At 28.6% G+C, this 22,777-nt stretch overlaps 2 protein-coding genes across 2 annotated transcripts; both read right to left on the bottom strand.

Moving 5' to 3' along the window:
- Window positions 1-7,198: 7,198 nt before the first annotated feature.
- On the bottom strand, window positions 7,199-8,958 carry LOC148200140 (uncharacterized). Its single transcript, XM_088112042.1, has 3 exons — window positions 8,587-8,958; window positions 8,279-8,422; window positions 7,199-7,734 (listed from the first exon to the last, which is right to left on the bottom strand). The coding sequence occupies exons 1-3, from the start codon at window positions 8,647-8,649 to the stop codon at window positions 7,444-7,446; spliced, it is 498 nt and encodes a 165-aa protein (XP_087968168.1). The 5' UTR covers window positions 8,650-8,958; the 3' UTR covers window positions 7,199-7,443.
- An 8,414-nt stretch (window positions 8,959-17,372) lies between these two features.
- LOC148200139 (uncharacterized) lies at window positions 17,373-22,039 on the bottom strand. Its single transcript, XM_088114398.1, has 7 exons — window positions 21,743-22,039; window positions 20,874-20,968; window positions 20,224-20,341; window positions 19,985-20,103; window positions 18,761-18,941; window positions 18,453-18,596; window positions 17,373-17,908 (listed from the first exon to the last, which is right to left on the bottom strand). Exons 1-7 carry the CDS (start codon window positions 21,974-21,976, stop codon window positions 17,618-17,620), a joined length of 1,182 nt encoding a protein of 393 aa, XP_087970524.1. The 5' UTR covers window positions 21,977-22,039; the 3' UTR covers window positions 17,373-17,617.
- Window positions 22,040-22,777: the final 738 nt, after the last annotated feature.

Here is a 22,777-nt window from a genome sequence, read left to right as displayed (position 1 = left end):
TAACTAGCTCGCTCTCCTTATTGGAAATCAAACAACTCTAGGTGTCCCACAACAGCTCCAAAAGCTTAGGAAGCTCTATCTGCTTCAACGAACAATAGAAACATGATCAAAAAACACCGTTAGAACTACTAATCAACAGAAACTCAGACCAAAGACTGAAAAGAAACATGCAAGCTAAGCAGAGTCCACATGCCACATATATATGAAAAAACCAAGGAAAAGGGTTGAAAACTCAAATTAATCAAACAGAGAAACTGATCAGTCTAGATTGAAAAACTCGCCGCAATGATTAATACTAACGGTCTCGATTATTTAATCAAACAAGCAAGTAGAAAAAACCCAAGTTAACAAACTCTATAAAAAGTAGTTTATAGAAGGATGATGTGTTTTAAAACAATGAAACTCGTTTATAATGAAACTATTTATATTAAAACCATTTAATATTAAAATAATTAAGTCTCATTATTTTTATACTACTATCACTTCTAAAATATCATTTTTTATCCTTTACCAAATTAATTGTAATAAGACTTATCTTTTATAAATAGTAATCAAAGTAATTATTATAAAATTTTGAAAAATAAATATCATAATTATTCAACTGTTCTTTTGAAATATAATTTGCACTATAATTAGGTATTAAAAAACATGAACTATACTGAAATTATATTATTTGCCGTTTCCCTTTCATCTCTTTCACTCCAACATTTTCTCTGTCCCAACTGAAAAAAATCAGAAACACGGGCGGTTAAACAATCTTACAAAAAATTATTTTATAATGAGTTTTCATTTTATAATTTTTGTCTTATCTAATTTTATCCAATTTTCACAAGCATAAGGAAATTGGTAATTGACCAGGAAAAAATTAGAAATACTCGTTCTTAAACAATTTCTTACAAAAAATGATTTTATAATGAGTTTCATTTTATAATTTTTGTCTTATCTAATTTTATCTAATTTTCACAAGAATAATGACATTAAAGGAATTGGTAATTGGCCCGTAAAAAATCAGAAACACTCGTTGTTAAACAATTTCTTACAAAAAATGATTTTATAATGAGTTTTCATTTTATAATTTTTGTCAGATATAATTTTATCTAATTTTCACAAGCATAATGACATTCGAAAAGAATTGGTAATTGGCCTAGAGGGTTTTTTTAGAGATGATGATTCAACATATGCAGATGATGAAATTAGAGAGGTTAGTGAAGATGGTGAAATTGAAGAGATCTTGAATGAACCTTTGCCTGAAGGTGAATATGATGACTCAACTTTTTACAAAGAAAAATTGTTTAACGACAAATGTTTCTGATTTTTTCAATTGGAGTCTACAGTAGAATGACAGAGAAAAGGTTGAAGTGAGAAAGATGAAAGAGAAAGGGTTGAGAGGAATGAAAGAGGTGAGTAAGGGTTTGGTTTTTTTTTTTAAAGTTTGGAGAAAGAAAATTATTAAAATACCCTTAACCTTAAAACTTAGAATCCATGATATATAAGGGTATTTTTGTCTATTAAAACCCGATACACATTGCTAAAATGTACCAACTAAAAACAGGCTTACACACGTTAACAATTCCAATCCATGATATATAAGAGTATTTTTGTCTACTAAAACCCGATACACATTACTAAAATGTATCAATTAAAAAACAGACGCGTTAGCAATTATATATATATATATATATATATATATATATATATATATATATATATATATATAATATTATATTATACGTAAAATCTAAAGAAAAAAATTGTTATAATTGAACTTAAAATAAATTAATAGTTATACAAATTTATATTTTCAATTACAATAACTGATTATATTTATCAAATTAACAATAGTAAATTTTTTTAATTAAAATTAAATTAATTAAGATACTCTTTTATCTGTAATTATATTGCAAGTTTGAAAAATAATCCGCATCATGATTGTTCAATTATTAATGAAAAAGATAATTTTTTATCATAAATTAGATTACAAATAAAAATGATAATTTGAAATAATTTTATTTTCAATTAAAAATGATAATTTGTTGGGTAAGATATGCATTTAGTTCATATAAAGTTACTCTCTCTATAATGTTATAAAAATTTTACTTTTGGTTAACCAAGTACTTAACTTTTTATAAATATTGTTTAAAGGAACAAAATTGAAACATTTTAAAATTATAAAAAATAGATAAAAGAATCATAAATGGCTAAATTGAATAAGAAAAAGTAGAACTAAAAGCATAATTTTATTATAATTTGTATCATTGTTAACTCCATTTCTATTAAAGGATAATTTTTTCATTTTAATTTCAATTAAAAAATATCATAATTAAATGTGTTGATCTTAAAATATAACTTTTTAGAAAAAAAAAACTTGTACACAAAATTAATTACACAAGAAAAACATATTTGATTTTTGTACGGTAAACAAATTTATAATAGAAACATATGTAAATTCACATCCTATAATACAGCACATATATTTTTATTCAGTATTTTTTACAATATAAAATTTATTTTCATCATATATATTTTCTGAAAAAGACAGGTAGAAAAAGATGTGGTTAACTTGTTGGAATCTTATTCTTGGCCCAATTAAACTGTTTGAATAACAATTCTAACTGGACCCAGTGAAAAACGCTTCTACTTCCTTCACCCCAACTTTTTCTATCTGCACCACCGTAAAACTTTTAATATAAATTCTACCCCTCAATTAAACAATATTAAAAACCTTAACTATTTAATTTTGCTTCTTCTATGAGCACCACATCTCAAAATCATCATCATTTCTCTCATCTTCAAATCATCATTTTTTCTTTCTTTTTTTTTATGCCGCATTACATAAAATCTTGGATTTACTAATATTTTGGATTTATTATTCCAGATAAGATTTATATCTTTGACATTTCAGAATGAGTGTTTTAAAGATATTTCTGAATGTAGAAATGACTTTAGAAATATATATATATATTTTGGGAGGTGTTTCGAAATAACTATTTTTGATGGTATTTTTAAATTCAAAAATACTTTCTGAAATTAAAAAAAGAATTTTATATTTAGATTGGATGTTCTAAAAGATATTTCTAAATTTAAAAATATCTGTAAGAGATGCAGAAAGAAGCACTAAGTGAAAAATAGCTCTATCTCAAATTAGAGTAATTGGACCCAATTAAGTAGAACCTCTATCTTTTGACTCTTTTGTGTTCGAAATGTCTATTACAATCGTGTATTTAAATTTTTAGGTTGTATAATTCAAAAGTATAAAATATATTTTTAGATTACACAATTTAAAATATATTTTTAGATTTTTAAATAATATAATTTAAAATTTATATTTGGATTATGTAATTTAAAATATTTGTTTGAATTACATAATTCAAAATGTTTTAAACTCATAAATAATTAAGTATTTTTTATAATGAAAAATATGAAGGTGATACAAGAAATACTCTCCATATGAAGAAGCTTAACTTTGAATACATAAAAGTTATTTATCCAAAATTGTACATAAATGTTAATGGAAGAAAAAATTGAAATAAAACTATTTTATAAATTAAAATTAATTAATAGATAAACTAATTTGTAAAAACTTATTTCATATGATTTATCCAAATTCTTATTTTTTAAATTATGTTTAAATTAATTTTACATAAAAAGTTTAATTCATTTTTTTATAAATGTACGTGAAATTTCTTCTACACATATTTTTAAAAGTATCATACTTTTATATATATATATATATATATATATATATATATATATATATATATATATATATATATATATTTTACGTGTGTTCAGGTTACTTAAAACTTTTGTTTCCGAAACACCCAAGGTGTAAGGTAAAGTTAGAACAACAACATAATAAACTATTAATAAAAATTGTTACGGATAAAAAAAGTTTGTTCAGTTAAGGATGATTTGTAGAAAAAAAAAGTATATAATTGTTTAATTTTAAAGTAATAAAATATATTGTAATTAATATCCTAATTTTTCGCAATTTATATTAATAAAACCAAGCATTATAAAATTATAAAACAAGAGAGATTTGTCACCATTTATAAGTATATTATTATTATTATTATAGTTATCTAAAATAAAATAATACTAATAATAATTATATTAATAAGAATTAAACTTAATTATTAGATTAGACAAACAAAACACTACGTAACATCACTGTTCTCCACTAACGATACTTCAACATCTATCTTTTATTTGCTCCCACCAATAAGGTGATCATCGCAAAATAAACATACAACACACAAGAACAACAAAAGACACGTAGGGTGAGTTAGTATTCAAAACAAAACTTCATAAAAAATGTAATACATCACATATAAATTCAACACTGAAACATTCTATAAGTCATAAAAACATACAATTATAAACACTCTAGACTCACTTATCCATGTATGATGCTTTGACATAGATATTAATAGAGGTGTGCACTAATGGTATTATTTATACTCTACAAGAGTAACTGGACCTACTACACATGAGATTAATCTTCCACTCCTAAGACTAAAAAATCTAGGATAAAGACTTCCTACCATTCTCCTTGGCACCCCATTCATCCCAAAATGAAGCCCGCGCAATCAAAACCCATCTGACCTTCATTTCCATGTCATTTTCAATTTTTAAAATCTCTTCCACTTAGACCAATCAGAACCCGACACGTGGTTGTGTCAAAATGTTGTCAAATTTTGATGTCGAAGTATCATTGTCCATTATAAAAGGTCGTCGTTTGGAAGGGGGATAACTCTGTCATTTTCCCCACGTCACCATGGACAGGCTAGTAGAAACTCATGCTGATATTATTTTCCAACATGTCGAGCTGTGCAAGAAATACCTAGAAGAAGGAAAATTCGAGCGAGCGAAGCTGGAGTGGGCAAGATGCCGGCAGTCCTTCGTTATTATAGAAGAAATCAGACGTGATACTCCACGGCCACGGCCAAGACCCGCTGCCAACCAGGAAGAAGCCAACCAGGCCGCTGCCAACCAGGAAGAAGCCAACCATGAAGAACCGGCGGCCTGATTTTCTTTGTATCAGAGATGGATAGGTTTTAATTTCTTTTTTTGTCAAGAAATTTTCTTTTTTTGTCAAGAAATTTTCTTTTTGAAGAAATAACTATTTGTGTGAGAGGAGATTGCATGAGCATATGAGGAGGTGGTGAAGGCCTCTAAATCATAATCCTTTAGTATGATCCCAAAAGCTTTGCTTCACAGTAAATTCTTTCATTACTTGGATTTAGTCTAGTGTCTATCTGGTTTGATGTTTGTGAAGTATTGCTCATGTGTCTTTTTCTACTGTTTTGGCATGTTTGACTTTAGTTAGTTTTGTCAAATTATTTTCTGTATAAATAGGACCTTGTATGAGCTATTATATTCAACCTAGAATTAAGAGTTCATGTTGAGAGAAACCTTAAAGTTTTAATATGTATTTGTAATGAATTTGTGATAGTAGATGTATATTGAAGTTTAGTTATCATTTTAATTGAACCATATCTAATTTCTCTGTCTGTTTTCTTTTCCAATCTTTCTTATTTATCTGTCTAATTGTTCTTGCGATGTTCTTATCGTTTTGTACTAATTATGTTGTTAGGCAGTTTGGTGGGTTTTGGGATTGAAAAAATAAAACAAAAATAGAAATCAAAAGCTAAATCAAGAGATACAAAAAAAAAATCAATCCAAAATTCCAATAATCAAACAATCAGAGAAAATCATAGTTTTCTAAAGATTAAATCCAAATTTAAACAATTAATCATTCAATTAATCAATGAAACCTATTTACATAAATTAAATATCAATATCATTTAATCCAACTTATATTCATTTGTCAAAATAAAATTTAATCGATTTTTGATTTGAATTCTAATTTAGAAATGCAAATTAATATCACAGAACAAAACTAAAATTTGGAGAGAGAAAAACAAACTCAAATCATTTGCAGCAAATATGCCTCAACTTCTAAAAATTGTTGAAAATAGCATAGGAATTCAATGCAATAGGAATTACCAAAAAATGGGAATATGTCTAAAAAAAAGTTATCACCGAAATAATGAGCAAAAATTAGATGAGTCAAAAATATGAAATTAAAGCATTTATGAGTAATGAACCCAATTCATTATTAATAAAAAAAAAACTAAATTTGAGGAATGTCATACGAATGAAAAACCAACAAAACTTTCCTAGTTCTAACTTATGAGGGTGAAGCTTAGGGTCAAAGGTATGGATAAACAATCAATTAATTAGTGAATAGTTAAGAACAACTTTGCATACTCATTATAATCTAGGAGTGACAAAGACAACACTTGTAATTAATTGATTGATTAGTGAATTTTTTTATGATTGACATTGCAAAAAATATATGTAGCGCGTGTTAAGGGTTAACAAGTATAAAAACAAGTGGTTAACTACTTCTTTGTGTAAAATGTGTTTCTGTGCTTTTTACCATCACAAAAGGGATTTTAAAGAGCTTTTGAACTTTTTGATAAACCATTGCCTGTTAGTGTCCAATAAGCATATTTGCAAAATACTTTCAAAGATAAATTTAAGTTTTATTAAAACTCTCCTTTTAAAGCTAACACTATTTCAGATAATTATGTATTAATTTTTTTAGTTATATATTTTTCTATTTGTGATAGAGGATCTTGATTGCTTAGTACATTAAGAGTAGGTTTTCTACAAATGTATATATGACAGACATTGCTCAATTCGTAGATGATAGATTTATGTGGATGAATGTGAGTCGTGAATTGTCTACATTGTTGGATATGTTGGTATGTGGGATAAAGTTTTGATGATAATAAATAAATAAATATATATATATATATATATATATATATATATATATATAACAATTTATTAAATATATTAAGATGACTATTTTTATTAAAATAATCTAATTAATTAAATTATGAGTAAAAACATATATCAATGAAAGATTTATTATATAAAGACTATAAATAATATTTTATTTGTTAAGAGACCAAATTATAAATATTAAAACATAAAAAAAAATAACTGACAACAAAAATTACATAAAAAAAAGTCATTATTATTTCTATTTCTTTCTCTTAATCTCCGTCAAAAGATAAAATCAATAAAAAAACTAGGATGTTCTGTAATTAGAAGATTAGATACAAAATTAATCTACGTTATTTCTAACGGTCAATCCAGTTTACTGTTTTAAGGAAATTGAGAATTGCTCAATAATAATTGATTTGTTTTGGATTCATAAACATAATTATCATCTAAGTTGACACACCATTAATATTATGTAACCCAACAACAACAACAAAAATCTGCATTCCCACCAGAGGCTCAATAAATATACTAGAAAATCACATTCCTCCAATGGATGCAAAGACAAATATGAACATTTATTGCACAGGCCATTTTCATACTCAACTATAGGATCCATTTTCAGGAAAAAGGACAACATAGGATTCACAATTTGGTCTCATAAAAATAAGTAGATGAGACAGCCAAGCCTTGCACATCATATGTGCGAACAAGTCTTTGCCTCTTGTCAGGTGTCTCCAACCAACAGAACTCCAAATGGAACGATTTTGATTCTGCCACACTTTTTGCTATATCACAAGGGCATCCCATGTACATGCCCCCCGGTAATAGTATCATCTGATAACCTCCATCAAATGTCACCAAATACTCTGATATTCTGCCACTCCAATGCACATTGGTTGTAACATTTTCCCCCTCAGATATTGAAGTAACATCCTGATATCCAAACAAAAATAGCAACAACATAAACCTCCAGTATTCAGAAAGTGGTGATAATCTTAAAATATCTTATGGTCTACAACATATGAAGGTAGGGGAAAAGGACTCATGTTGAGTCAAATAGAAGAAATAACTTGTTTATCAAATGTTAGTACATTGCTCCAATAAAATAAATTTGAAAGGGGGTGATGAAGAAGTATACAGAAGAAAATGTCATTCAATAAAGATTCTATGCATCTCATATAGTATATGTCTGCATCTTCTGAAAAACTTTGACGATACTTTTTGGACTGTTGTATGTTAATAACTCCATTTCAAACATCTGAATAGTAGAACCAATATTGCAAAAGGGAATTAGAGAGTAAAAACTTCATAAAATATATTCAAACAGAAGACAAGCAAAGGGGATAAATAAAGCATCAGGGCACTAAAATTTTGACTTGTTTTCACAGACACAAATTGCATAATTCAGTGTTTTAACAATTCTATTGAACTAAAGTTTCACTGAGTAGGCCACATTTGTTATTGAGTAGTAAAATACCTGAATAAGTTGGCCATTGTGATCCATCTCATGTAACACAACGGTATCGGCTTTAGCAATTGTGGAACCATAAACACCACTTCGTTTTGTAATGGAATGGCCTTTCCATTTACCAAGAAAAGGTATAATCCTATTATTTGCATCCTGAAATGAATTCAAAATGAATGAAAAAGGTCATAAGAAACTATAGAATAAGATATTGTTCTGCTGCTGCAGCATGAGTAGAACATACAAAACAAAAACTCTTATCAAATCTGCAGTGGACATACACAATAAATGAAAGCTACACCTATCTCAGTTAAGCTCACCTTAGAACTGTCAAGTAGAGGAGGAGCCCCATCACTTCTTTCCTCTAGGAAGACGATAAGCATATCTACAGTACCTTTTGGCTCCAAAATGTGAAAGGCTCTTGCTCGCTTATCTCTTTGAAGAGAGTACAGGCAATTCTCACATACAACAGAAGGTCGCCGAGAGGGAAGCTTGAGATTTCTGCACCGTATGGAAGTGTAAAGTAAATAATCTTAGGCATAAAATAAGACATGCGTGCTAGTAATTTAGTATGCCTTCCTTTTACCATGTCGGAGCTCAGTGGTCAAATCACTCAACAATAAAACCTTCAATCCAAAGAGGAAAAGGTTCTCATTACAAATGTAAGGTGGCAAATAGTGTAGTTTTTCACATTAGGGTGTTAAAAGGGGAAGGGTAAAACTGAAAAGGCCAAGAAAAACTCTACATAAGTTAAATGGTTGGTAGAATATTAGGATACTTCCTTTTCAAAATTTGTCTGTCAAGCATACACTGGCACTTTCTCAAATCACAAAATCTCTCCTTGAAATTCTTCTCACATCTCATATCATTCATACTCAACCATATTTATACCATTCATAAAGGATCAATAATTGTAAATTTAAGTATACTTAAATCATTTCAAACATAGAAAACATGAAAATACTTGAAAAAGGAGGCGCCTAGTGCTAGGTCCCAGTGAGCCATGACCTTCAGCTAGTGAGACAATCTCTTGCCCATAGAATTAAAGGAAAAAGAAGCTTAAACTTGTAGTGGAAAAGTGACACTCAACGTCCAAAACCACCACTTAACCCTTAGAAATTAAGAGAACTCATTAACTTTACAATGTTCAGTGCCCAAAGTGGTCGCTCAGTGCCTTGGAGCCCAGTGGCTCTCTGGTTTTGCAGCGCTCAACGTCCCTATTCGACGCTCAACTTCCTCGAGCCTAGTGTCTCTTGGGTTTGGTGGTTCTTAACGCCACATAAGGTCGCTTAGCACTGTACCAACAACTTTGAAACTTGATGTGGATGCAATCAAGACCTATCCAAATGACCAAATTGGTATTCTTGGCTCGATAATTGATTTGAAAACATGTGTATACCTCATATTGAATATCAATTAGCTCAATTGGTCAAAAACTCAGTCCATTAGATCAAACAAGTTATCCAAAATCATTAACATCATATTTCACATAATGTAGACCATATTTTAGCAAAATGAGGGGCTAACCAAGTCCTAATTTACACAAAAACATATCCCAAATATCAAACTTACTCAAAGAATAATCCTTCTATAATTTCACATGTTAAAACCCTATTTTTAGACAAAAAAACTAGCAATTATTCTCACTTATTATCAAACCAAAGTTCAACAACAACTTGCACTAACCAAAACATTAATTCTCAACTCATGTACAATTTGATGATACAATTCAATGCTATCATAAACTATATCGTTCAATCATCGTAGAGATTCAAACACATGTAATTTAAAGACCAACTCCAACACATACAATTCAACTCAACAAGCCAAAATTCATCGTACAACCCAATTACTTAAATTAATTGTCATACAATCATACAAACATCAATTAAAACTTGCCTATCAGCTAAAACCAAAGTAACTAGCTCGCTCTCCTTATTGGAAATCAAACAACTCTAGGTGTCCCACAACAGCTCCAAAAGCTTAGGAAGCTCTATCTGCTTCAACGAACAATAGAAACATGATCAAAAAACACCGTTAGAACTACTAATCAACAGAAACTCAGACCAAAGACTGAAAAGAAACATGCAAGCTAAGCAGAGTCCACATGCCACATATATATGAAAAAACCAAGGAAAAGGGTTGAAAACTCAAATTAATCAAACAGAGAAACTGATCAGTCTAGATTGAAAAACTCGCCGCAATGATTAATACTAACGGTCTCGATTATTTAATCAAACAAGCAAGTAGAAAAAACCCAAGTTAACAAACTCTATAAAAAGTAGTTTATAGAAGGATGATGTGTTTTAAAACAATGAAACTCGTTTATAATGAAACTATTTATATTAAAACCATTTAATATTAAAATAATTAAGTCTCATTATTTTTATACTACTATCACTTCTAAAATATCATTTTTTATCCTTTACCAAATTAATTGTAATAAGACTTATCTTTTATAAATAGTAATCAAAGTAATTATTATAAAATTTTGAAAAATAAATATCATAATTATTCAACTGTTCTTTTGAAATATAATTTGCACTATAATTAGGTATTAAAAAACATGAACTATACTGAAATTATATTATTTGCCGTTTCCCTTTCATCTCTTTCACTCCAACATTTTCTCTGTCCCAACTGAAAAAAATCAGAAACACGGGCGGTTAAACAATCTTACAAAAAATTATTTTATAATGAGTTTTCATTTTATAATTTTTGTCTTATCTAATTTTATCCAATTTTCACAAGCATAAGGAAATTGGTAATTGACCAGGAAAAAATTAGAAATACTCGTTCTTAAACAATTTCTTACAAAAAATGATTTTATAATGAGTTTCATTTTATAATTTTTGTCTTATCTAATTTTATCTAATTTTCACAAGAATAATGACATTAAAGGAATTGGTAATTGGCCCGTAAAAAATCAGAAACACTCGTTGTTAAACAATTTCTTACAAAAAATGATTTTATAATGAGTTTTCATTTTATAATTTTTGTCAGATATAATTTTATCTAATTTTCACAAGCATAATGACATTCGAAAAGAATTGGTAATTGGCCTAGAGGGTTTTTTTAGAGATGATGATTCAACATATGCAGATGATGAAATTAGAGAGGTTAGTGAAGATGGTGAAATTGAAGAGATCTTGAATGAACCTTTGCCTGAAGGTGAATATGATGACTCAACTTTTTACAAAGAAAAATTGTTTAACGACAAATGTTTCTGATTTTTTCAATTGGAGTCTACAGTAGAATGACAGAGAAAAGGTTGAAGTGAGAAAGATGAAAGAGAAAGGGTTGAGAGGAATGAAAGAGGTGAGTAAGGGTTTGGTTTTTTTTTTTAAAGTTTGGAGAAAGAAAATTATTAAAATACCCTTAACCTTAAAACTTAGAATCCATGATATATAAGGGTATTTTTGTCTATTAAAACCCGATACACATTGCTAAAATGTACCAACTAAAAACAGGCTTACACACGTTAACAATTCCAATCCATGATATATAAGAGTATTTTTGTCTACTAAAACCCGATACACATTACTAAAATGTATCAATTAAAAAACAGACGCGTTAGCAATTATATATATATATATATATATATATATATATATATATATATATATATATATATATATATATATATATATATAATATTATATTATACGTAAAATCTAAAGAAAAAAATTGTTATAATTGAACTTAAAATAAATTAATAGTTATACAAATTTATATTTTCAATTACAATAACTGATTATATTTATCAAATTAACAATAGTAAATTTTTTTAATTAAAATTAAATTAATTAAGATACTCTTTTATCTGTAATTATATTGCAAGTTTGAAAAATAATCCGCATCATGATTGTTCAATTATTAATGAAAAAGATAATTTTTTATCATAAATTAGATTACAAATAAAAATGATAATTTGAAATAATTTTATTTTCAATTAAAAATGATAATTTGTTGGGTAAGATATGCATTTAGTTCATATAAAGTTACTCTCTCTATAATGTTATAAAAATTTTACTTTTGGTTAACCAAGTACTTAACTTTTTATAAATATTGTTTAAAGGAACAAAATTGAAACATTTTAAAATTATAAAAAATAGATAAAAGAATCATAAATGGCTAAATTGAATAAGAAAAAGTAGAACTAAAAGCATAATTTTATTATAATTTGTATCATTGTTAACTCCATTTCTATTAAAGGATAATTTTTTCATTTTAATTTCAATTAAAAAATATCATAATTAAATGTGTTGATCTTAAAATATAACTTTTTAGAAAAAAAAAACTTGTACACAAAATTAATTACACAAGGAAAACATATTTGATTTTTGTACGGTAAACAAATTTATAATAGAAACATATGTAAATTCACATCCTATAATACAGCACATATATTTTTATTCAGTATTTTTTACAATATAAAATTTATTTTCATCATATATATTTTCTGAAAAAGACAGGTAGAAAAAGATGTGCTTAACTTGTTGGAATCTTATTCTTGGCCCAATTAAACTGTTTGAATAACAATTCTAACTGGACCCAGTGAAAAACGCTTCTACTTCCTTCACCCCAACTTTTTCTATCTGCACCACCGTAAAACTTTTAATATAAATTCTACCCCTCAATTAAACAATATTAAAAACCTTAACTATTTAATTTTGCTTCTTCTATGAGCACCACATCTCAAAATCATCATCATTTCTCTCATCTTCAAATCATCATTTTTTCTTTCTTTTTTTCTATGCCGCATTACATAAAATCTTGGATTTACTAATATTTTGGATTTACTATTCCAGATAAGATTTATATCTTTGACATTTCAGAATGAGTGTTTTAAAGATATTTCTGAATGTAGAAATGACTTTAGAAATATATATATATATTTTGGGAGGTGTTTCGAAATAACTATTTTTGATGGTATTTTTAAATTCAAAAATACTTTCTGAAATTAAAAAAAGAATTTTATATTTAGATTGGATGTTCTAAAAGATATTTCTAAATTTAAAAATATCTGTAAGAGATGCAGAAAGAAGCACTAAGTGAAAAATAGCTCTATCTCAAATTAGAGTAATTGGACCCAATTAAGTAGAACCTCTATCTTTTGACTCTTTTGTGTTCGAAATGTCTATTACAATCGTGTATTTAAATTTTTAGGTTGTATAATTCAAAAGTATAAAATATATTTTTAGATTACACAATTTAAAATATATTTTTAGATTTTTAAATAATATAATTTAAAATTTATATTTGGATTATGTAATTTAAAATATTTGTTTGAATTACATAATTCAAAATGTTTTAAACTCATAAATAATTAAGTATTTTTTATAATGAAAAATATGAAGGTGATACAAGAAATACTCTCCATATGAAGAAGCTTAACTTTGAATACATAAAAGTTATTTATCCAAAATTGTACATAAATGTTAATGGAAGAAAAAATTGAAATAAAACTATTTTATAAATTAAAATTAATTAATAGATAAACTAATTTGTAAAAACTTATTTCATATGATTTATCCAAATTCTTATTTTTTAAATTATGTTTAAATTAATTTTACATAAAAAGTTTAATTCATTTTTTTATAAATGTACGTGAAATTTCTTCTACACATATTTTTAAAAGTATCATACTTTTATATATATATATATATATATATATATATATATATATATATATTTTACGTGTGTTCAGGTTACTTAAAACTTTTGTTTCCGAAACACCCAAGGTGTAAGGTAAAGTTAGAACAACAACATAATAAACTATTAATAAAAATTGTTACGGATAAAAAAAGTTTGTTCAGTTAAGGATGATTTGTAGAAAAAAAAAGTATATAATTGTTTAATTTTAAAGTAATAAAATATATTGTAATTAATATCCTAATTTTTCGCAATTTATATTAATAAAACCAAGCATTATAAAATTATAAAACAAGAGAGATTTGTCACCATTTATAAGTATATTATTATTATTATTATAGTTATCTAAAATAAAATAATACTAATAATAATTATATTAATAAGAATTAAACTTAATTATTAGATTAGACAAACAAAACACTACGTAACATCACTGTTCTCCACTAACGATACTTCAACATCTATCTTTTATTTGCTCCCACCAATAAGGTGATCATCGCAAAATAAACATACAACACACAAGAACAACAAAAGACACGTAGGGTGAGTTAGTATTCAAAACAAAACTTCATAAAAAATGTAATACACCACATATAAATTCAACACTGAAACATTCTATAAGTCATAAAAACATACAATTATAAACACTCTAGACTCACTTATCCATGTATGATGCTTTGACATAGATATTAATAGAGGTGTGCACTAATGGTATTATTTATACTCTACAAGAGTAACTGGACCTACTACACATGAGATTAATCTTCCACTCCTAAGACTAAAAAATCTAGGATAAAGACTTCCTACCATTCTCCTTGGCACCCCATTCATCCCAAAATGAAGCCCGCGCAATCAAAACCCATCTGACCTTCATTTCCATGTCATTTTCAATTTTTAAAATCTCTTCCACTTAGACCAATCAGAACCCGACACGTGGTTGTGTCAAAATGTTGTCAAATTTTGATGTCGAAGTATCATTGTCCATTATAAAAGGTCGTCGTTTGGAAGGGGGATAACTCTGTCATTTTCCCCACGTCACCATGGACAGGCTAGTAGAAACTCATGCTGATATTATTTTCCAACATGTCGAGCTGTGCAAGAAATACCTAGAAGAAGGAAAATTCGAGCGAGCGAAGCTGGAGTGGGCAAGATGCCGGCAGTCCTTCGTTATTATAGAAGAAATCAGACGTGATACTCCACGGCCACGGCCAAGACCCGCTGCCAACCAGGAAGAAGCCAACCAGGCCGCTGCCAACCAGGAAGAAGCCAACCATGAAGAACCGGCGGCCTGATTTTCTTTGTATCAGAGATGGATAGGTTTTAATTTCTTTTTTTGTCAAGAAATTTTCTTTTTTTGTCAAGAAATTTTCTTTTTGAAGAAATAACTATTTGTGTGAGAGGAGATTGCATGAGCATATGAGGAGGTGGTGAAGGCCTCTAAATCATAATCCTTTAGTATGATCCCAAAAGCTTTGCTTCACAGTAAATTCTTTCATTACTTGGATTTAGTCTAGTGTCTATCTGGTTTGATGTTTGTGAAGTATTGCTCATGTGTCTTTTTCTACTGTTTTGGCATGTTTGACTTTAGTTAGTTTTGTCAAATTATTTTCTGTATAAATAGGACCTTGTATGAGCTATTATATTCAACCTAGAATTAAGAGTTCATGTTGAGAGAAACCTTAAAGTTTTAATATGTATTTGTAATGAATTTGTGATAGTAGATGTATATTGAAGTTTAGTTATCATTTTAATTGAACCATATCTAATTTCTCTGTCTGTTTTCTTTTCCAATCTTTCTTATTTATCTGTCTAATTGTTCTTGCGATGTTCTTATCGTTTTGTACTAATTATGTTGTTAGGCAGTTTGGTGGGTTTTGGGATTGAAAAAATAAAACAAAAATAGAAATCAAAAGCTAAATCAAGAGATACAAAAAAAAAATCAATCCAAAATTCCAATAATCAAACAATCAGAGAAAATCATAGTTTTCTAAAGATTAAATCCAAATTTAAACAATTAATCATTCAATTAATCAATGAAACCTATTTACATAAATTAAATATCAATATCATTTAATCCAACTTATATTCATTTGTCAAAATAAAATTTAATCGATTTTTGATTTGAATTCTAATTTAGAAATGCAAATTAATATCACAGAACAAAACTAAAATTTGGAGAGAGAAAAACAAACTCAAATCATTTGCAGCAAATATGCCTCAACTTCTAAAAATTGTTGAAAATAGCATAGGAATTCAATGCAATAGGAATTACCAAAAAATGGGAATATGTCTAAAAAAAAGTTATCACCGAAATAATGAGCAAAAATTAGATGAGTCAAAAATATGAAATTAAAGCATTTATGAGTAATGAACCCAATTCATTATTAATAAAAAAAAAACTAAATTTGAGGAATGTCATACGAATGAAAAACCAACAAAACTTTCCTAGTTCTAACTTATGAGGGTGAAGCTTAGGGTCAAAGGTATGGATAAACAATCAATTAATTAGTGAATAGTTAAGAACAACTTTGCATACTCATTATAATCTAGGAGTGACAAAGACAACACTTGTAATTAATTGATTGATTAGTGAATTTTTTTATGATTGACATTGCAAAAAATATATGTAGCGCGTGTTAAGGGTTAACAAGTATAAAAACAAGTGGTTAACTACTTCTTTGTGTAAAATGTGTTTCTGTGCTTTTTACCATCACAAAAGGGATTTTAAAGAGCTTTTGAACTTTTTGATAAACCATTGCCTGTTAGTGTCCAATAAGCATATTTGCAAAATACTTTCAAAGATAAATTTAAGTTTTATTAAAACTCTCCTTTTAAAGCTAACACTATTTCAGATAATTATGTATTAATTGTTTTAGTTATATCTTTTTCTATTTGTGATAGAGGATCTTGATTGCTTAGTACATTAAGAGTAGGTTTTCTACAAATGTATATATGACAGACATTGCTCAATTCGTAGATGATAGATTTATGTGGATGAATGTGAGTCGTGAATTGTCTACATTGTTGGATATGTTGGTATGTGGGATAAAGTTTTGATGATAATAAATAAATAAATAAATATATATATATATATATATATATAACAATTTATTAAATATATTAAGATGACTATTTTTATTAAAATAATCTAATTAATTAAATTATGAGTAAAAACATATATCAATGAAAGATTTATTATATAAAGACTATAAATAATATTTTATTTGTTAAGAGACCAAATTATAAATATTAAAACATAAAAAAAAATAACTGACAACAAAAATTACATAAAAAAAAGTCATTATTATTTCTATTTCTTTCTCTTAATCTCCGTCAAAAGATAAAATCAATAAAAAAACTAGGATGTTCTGTAATTAGAAGATTAGATACAAAATTAATCTACGTTATTTCTAACGGTCAATCCAGTTTACTGTTTTAAGGAAATTGAGAATTGCTCAATAATAATTGATTTGTTTTGGATTCATAAACATAATTATCATCTAAGTTGACACACCATTAATATTATGTAACCCAACAACAACAACAAAAATCTGCATTCCCACCAGAGGCTCAATAAATATACTAGAAAATCACATTCCTCCAATGGATGCAAAGACAAATATGAACATTTATTGCACAGGCCATTTTCATACTCAACTATAGGATCCATTTTCAGGAAAAAGGACAACATAGGATTCACAATTTGGTCTCATAAAAATAAGTAGATGAGACAGCCAAGCCTTGCACATCATATGTGCGAACAAGTCTTTGCCTCTTGTCAGGTGTCTCCAACCAACAGAACTCCAAATGGAACGATTTTGATTCTGCCACACTTTTTGCTATATCACAAGGGCATCCCATGTACATGCCCCCCGGTAATAGTATCATCTGATAACCTCCATCAAATGTCACCAAATACTCTGATATTCTGCCACTCCAATGCACATTGGTTGTAACATTTTCCCCCTCAGATATTGAAGTAACATCCTGATATCCAAACAAAAATAGCAACAACATAAACCTCCAGTATTCAGAAAGTGGTGATAATCTTAAAATATCTTATGGTCTACAACATATGAAGGTAGGGGAAAAGGACTCATGTTGAGTCAAATAGAAGAAATAACTTGTTTATCAAATGTTAGTACATTGCTCCAATAAAATAAATTTGAAAGGGGGTGATGAAGAAGTATACAGAAGAAAATGTCATTCAATAAAGATTCTATGCATCTCATATAGTATATGTCTGCATCTTCTGAAAAACTTTGACGATACTTTTTGGACTGTTGTATGTTAATAACTCCATTTCAAACATCTGAATAGTAGAACCAATATTGCAAAAGGGAATTAGAGAGTAAAAACTTCATAAAATATATTCAAACAGAAGACAAGCAAAGGGGATAAATAAAGCATCAGGGCACTAAAATTTTGACTTGTTTTCACAGACACAAATTGCATAATTCAGTGTTTTAACAATTCTATTGAACTAAAGTTTCACTGAGTAGGCCACATTTGTTATTGAGTAGTAAAATACCTGAATAAGTTGGCCATTGTGATCCATCTCATGTAACACAACGGTATCGGCTTTAGCAATTGTGGAACCATAAACACCACTTCGTTTTGTAATGGAATGGCCTTTCCATTTACCAAGAAAAGGTATAATCCTATTATTTGCATCCTGAAATGAATTCAAAATGAATGAAAAAGGTCATAAGAAACTATAGAATAAGATATTGTTCTGCTGCTGCAGCATGAGTAGAACATACAAAACAAAAACTCTTATCAAATCTGCAGTGGACATACACAATAAATGAAAGCTACACCTATCTCAGTTAAGCTCACCTTAGAACTGTCAAGTAGAGGAGGAGCCCCATCACTTCTTTCCTCTAGGAAGACGATAAGCATATCTACAGTACCTTTTGGCTCCAAAATGTGAAAGGCTCTTGCTCGCTTATCTCTTTGAAGAGAGTACAGGCAATTCTCACATACAACAGAAGGTCGCCGAGAGGGAAGCTTGAGATTTCTGCACCGTATGGAAGTGTAAAGTAAATAATCTTAGGCATAAAATAAGACATGCGTGCTAGTAATTTAGTATGCCTTCCTTTTACCATGTCGGAGCTCAGTGGTCAAATCACTCAACAATAAAACCTTCAATCCAAAGAGGAAAAGGTTCTCATTACAAATGTAAGGTGGCAAATAGTGTAGTTTTTCACATTAGGGTGTTAAAAGGGGAAGGGTAAAACTGAAAAGGCCAAGAAAAACTACTAAAGAAGATCTTGGTTTTTGATACAGCAATGTCATCAAGTAATCAATGTGAAAAACAACGTAGTCAAATAAAACTTGGTTTCTAGGATGTTTCAGATTAATCAAAATGACATTAAATCTGAAGGTTTCAAAGTAACTAAGTAAGCAATTGCCATGATATATTGTTAATTATAACCAAAGAATCAGTGTTTGAAACATTTGTTTCCCTACTTTGCCGGAAAGACTATAATACTAGCATCAAGTCATTATTTTACTATGACTCAAAAGTTGAACAGCATAAAGGAAAATAGGTTGATAAAGTAATATGATGTAAATAATAAGGCAACACCAGCATATGTTACATTGGAATAAAACTTCACATCAAGTTGAAAATTACTATCATCAAGAGCAGCGACTGCAGCGTCACATTTAAATGTTGACATTTCATAATTTCTATCTCCACTTTCAATGGAGCATAGCAAAGTTATTTTACTAGTTTATTATTTTAGTACGAGTAGAAATAAAGATATAGTGTCACACCAACCCACCACACTCCTCACTTTACCACTTATATTATGCAAGCTGCCAAATGATATGACAAGAACTCATTACTATTAGCCATTTATCTCTATGCCACGGCAATCTGAACAAGTGAAGCACAATCCATTTTTATCTTCACCAAACCAATGCAGCCTAGACTTCATTTGCTAAAGCAGTAATGCATGATAAATGTTATAACGTCAGCAATTGTTACACTTCACAAATATAGAAATCTGTCAAATAGTACTACCTGGTCTCTTCTATGAAAAGAAGCATTTTTACCTTGGTGATTCTTCACCGGTGTCATCTTCTCCGAGAACACCTTGCCTTAATACTGTTTCCAACATGCCAGCTGTTTGGTATCTCAATGCAAATGCCCTCTCAGATGGAAAAAAGCCTATCTGCAAACTAATTGTGATGGATACACTAAAGAAACAATGGGATCATAAAGAAGGAACCAAAAAATGTTTTGAAAAGATGATGGTTTACAGTTACATTCCAGCATAAGAAGAAAATCTCACTTGTTGATATTTGTCAGCAGTAAACATATTGGTTTCTTTAATTTTGTACTCAGCCCATTCTGCATCATTGTCATCTCCAGAAATTGAAGTACTTGATGAAGGTTGTTTAATATAAAGCCTGCAAGAAGCAACAATTAACATAAGATGTCCTCTCAACCTTTAAGCAACCTGATGATGAACAAATAATTCTGAGACTTAAATGATTTAATACAATGGGGTTACAGTTAAGTAGACTGAATCCACTCTCCTTGTAAAGGTCGACATCATCTGTGTTTTAGATTCAAGTATCACAAAATTTCAGATGCACTTTGTTTATTTTAATTGCTATTAACAATAACAAAAATGACATTCGTTTTAAATTTTTGTCCTCATTTTACAAAGTTTAGAAAAAAAAAAAGGAGAGAGCGAAAACAATATTTTGTTATTTTCTTTGTTTATTTTGTAAATTCTGAAAACCATAAAACAAAAGCAAAAAGAAAAGAAGATTTTGTCCAAAAAAATACATTATATCAATTTAAAAATAAGATTAAAAACAATCAATGCTCTTTGTTTACAATTCGTCTGAAGTTCTAGTTGTGTTGCATTATTTACTTTTGCTTTGTTCACAAGAAAAGAAGCATGCTGATAAGAGGGAGAGAAAAGTTTATTACGTTTGAATGAGACTCATGAGTTCATCTTCCCCATAAGAGCTAGCGGAAAGCTTGGTACTCAGTTGTTGTAACATATTCCCACATGAATCAAATTGCTACAAAACAGAGGAAAACAGTGCTACTCAAAAAATGAGATGAATAATATATAGAAAATAACTTGGGCACAGTTGTTTAAGTTGAGTACTTTTCCTTTCGAAATTTTAACTTAATAGACGATAACAATCATTAAATTTTAATTTGCACACACTACCACAGTAAAAAGTTTTACATTGCTATTTAACCAGAAATCATTCTAGCTGAACTTTTACATTAGTTACTCTGAAAATCGCCAAACTTAACGTTCATGTCAATTTTGATCAGATGACAATGTAAAATGCCTTTAGTTTGTGCATGAGGTAGTTTAATTTCTGGGTCTTGTAAAATGATTTGCAACATCTTTTCCCATAACTCCAAACAAAAATTTCTTTTTCTTTAATTATTTAGCCAGTACCCCAACCGAACCAGATAGCATTTTCCTTTTGATTTTTTAGGCCGCAAAAAATTTACACTAACAACTCCAAAGTCATGAAGTTTCAACTAATTAAAGGGAGGGTGTTCATATGTGTTTCGGGCATTTCTCAAGGTAGTTATCATGAAATTCAACAAACTTAGCATACATGTGAATTATAACTGGATTGGATGACAATGTAAAGAGCATATAATCTCTACATTTTGTAAAAACATTACCAACAAATGAAAATCCTTCTAAGACAAAGCACATTGCACAAGTACAAAGGCACTAGAAAGAGAGAAAGAAGTAAAACCAAAGTTTGTCCATGAAAGAAAAAGGGTATAAGAAAAAATTATTAAAAGGGGTTTTGAGATGGTACATAGAAAGAGCCGTTCCACTTTCCAGAGTTAAGGTTGATGAAACGTCGCAGGTTGTCGATGCTCATAGCAGCTTCTTCGAGGGTTGGGGAGGAAGAAGATGCTCTGATTCTGGAAGAAGGGGAGGAGAAAGCAACGGAGTTTGGATTAACTGAAAGGAAGCGAAGGGTGTTAGTGTTAAGGTTAGGAAGAGAAGGAACCCAAACAGAACAACACTGAACAGAAGATGAAGCCATTTTTGGTGTCTCTTCCTCTCAAGTGCCACAAAAACACCACCACGATTTTGAAGATGGATAAGACCTTCTTCTTCTCAAGTACCTTTTCTTAGTTTTGAAAAAAAAAAAAAAAAAAAAAAAAAAAAAATATATATATATATATATATATATATATATATATATAATAGATTTATTATTCAGGAATAATAATGATATTTTGAGATCACCATTTTACAAAATTAAAAAGAAAAATAGATTTTGAAATCATCGTCATTCTGTAATACAAAAAAATAAAATATTTTGCATTATCATATGAACACTTGATTTTAAAATGGTAGTTTTGAAATGTAAAAAAAGGAAGCAAAAATAACATCCATTTCGGGTGTTAATCATATAATGTTATAATCACATGCCAATATATTTGTTTATCCATAAACAATTTTATGTAAACTTTTCAAAACACGTCTTATGGAATTTACATTAATTGCATTTTTGGTTTTTATGAAAGTCTCAACTTCGCTTTAGCTGCTACACTTGTAACATCATCTACTCTCATAAAAGTACGATCATCATGGGTGGAAACCACAACCACAACATGCAAGGGTGAACTAATAGAAACAAGTCATCAGAACAAATCATTAACAACTACACTATCAGAAATCAAAGTCACCAACATATAATCATACAATTATTTCGCCAAAGTAACCAAATTACACCCAAACTCACTCGGTCACTCACAAACTCACTACCGATTACTTACATATAACTTTAAGGTTAAGTGTCAAAAAAACCTCACAATTTTTTTGAAATAGGCCTACTGCC

Source organism: Vigna umbellata, chromosome 4 (genome assembly GCF_029865625.1).
Source record: "Vigna umbellata cultivar VRB3 chromosome 4, Vumbellata_1.0, whole genome shotgun sequence".
Taxonomy (NCBI): Eukaryota; Viridiplantae; Streptophyta; class Magnoliopsida; order Fabales; family Fabaceae; genus Vigna; species Vigna umbellata.
Note: the sequence above shows the minus strand (reverse complement) of the source record. Positions and strands in the feature narration are given on the sequence as shown.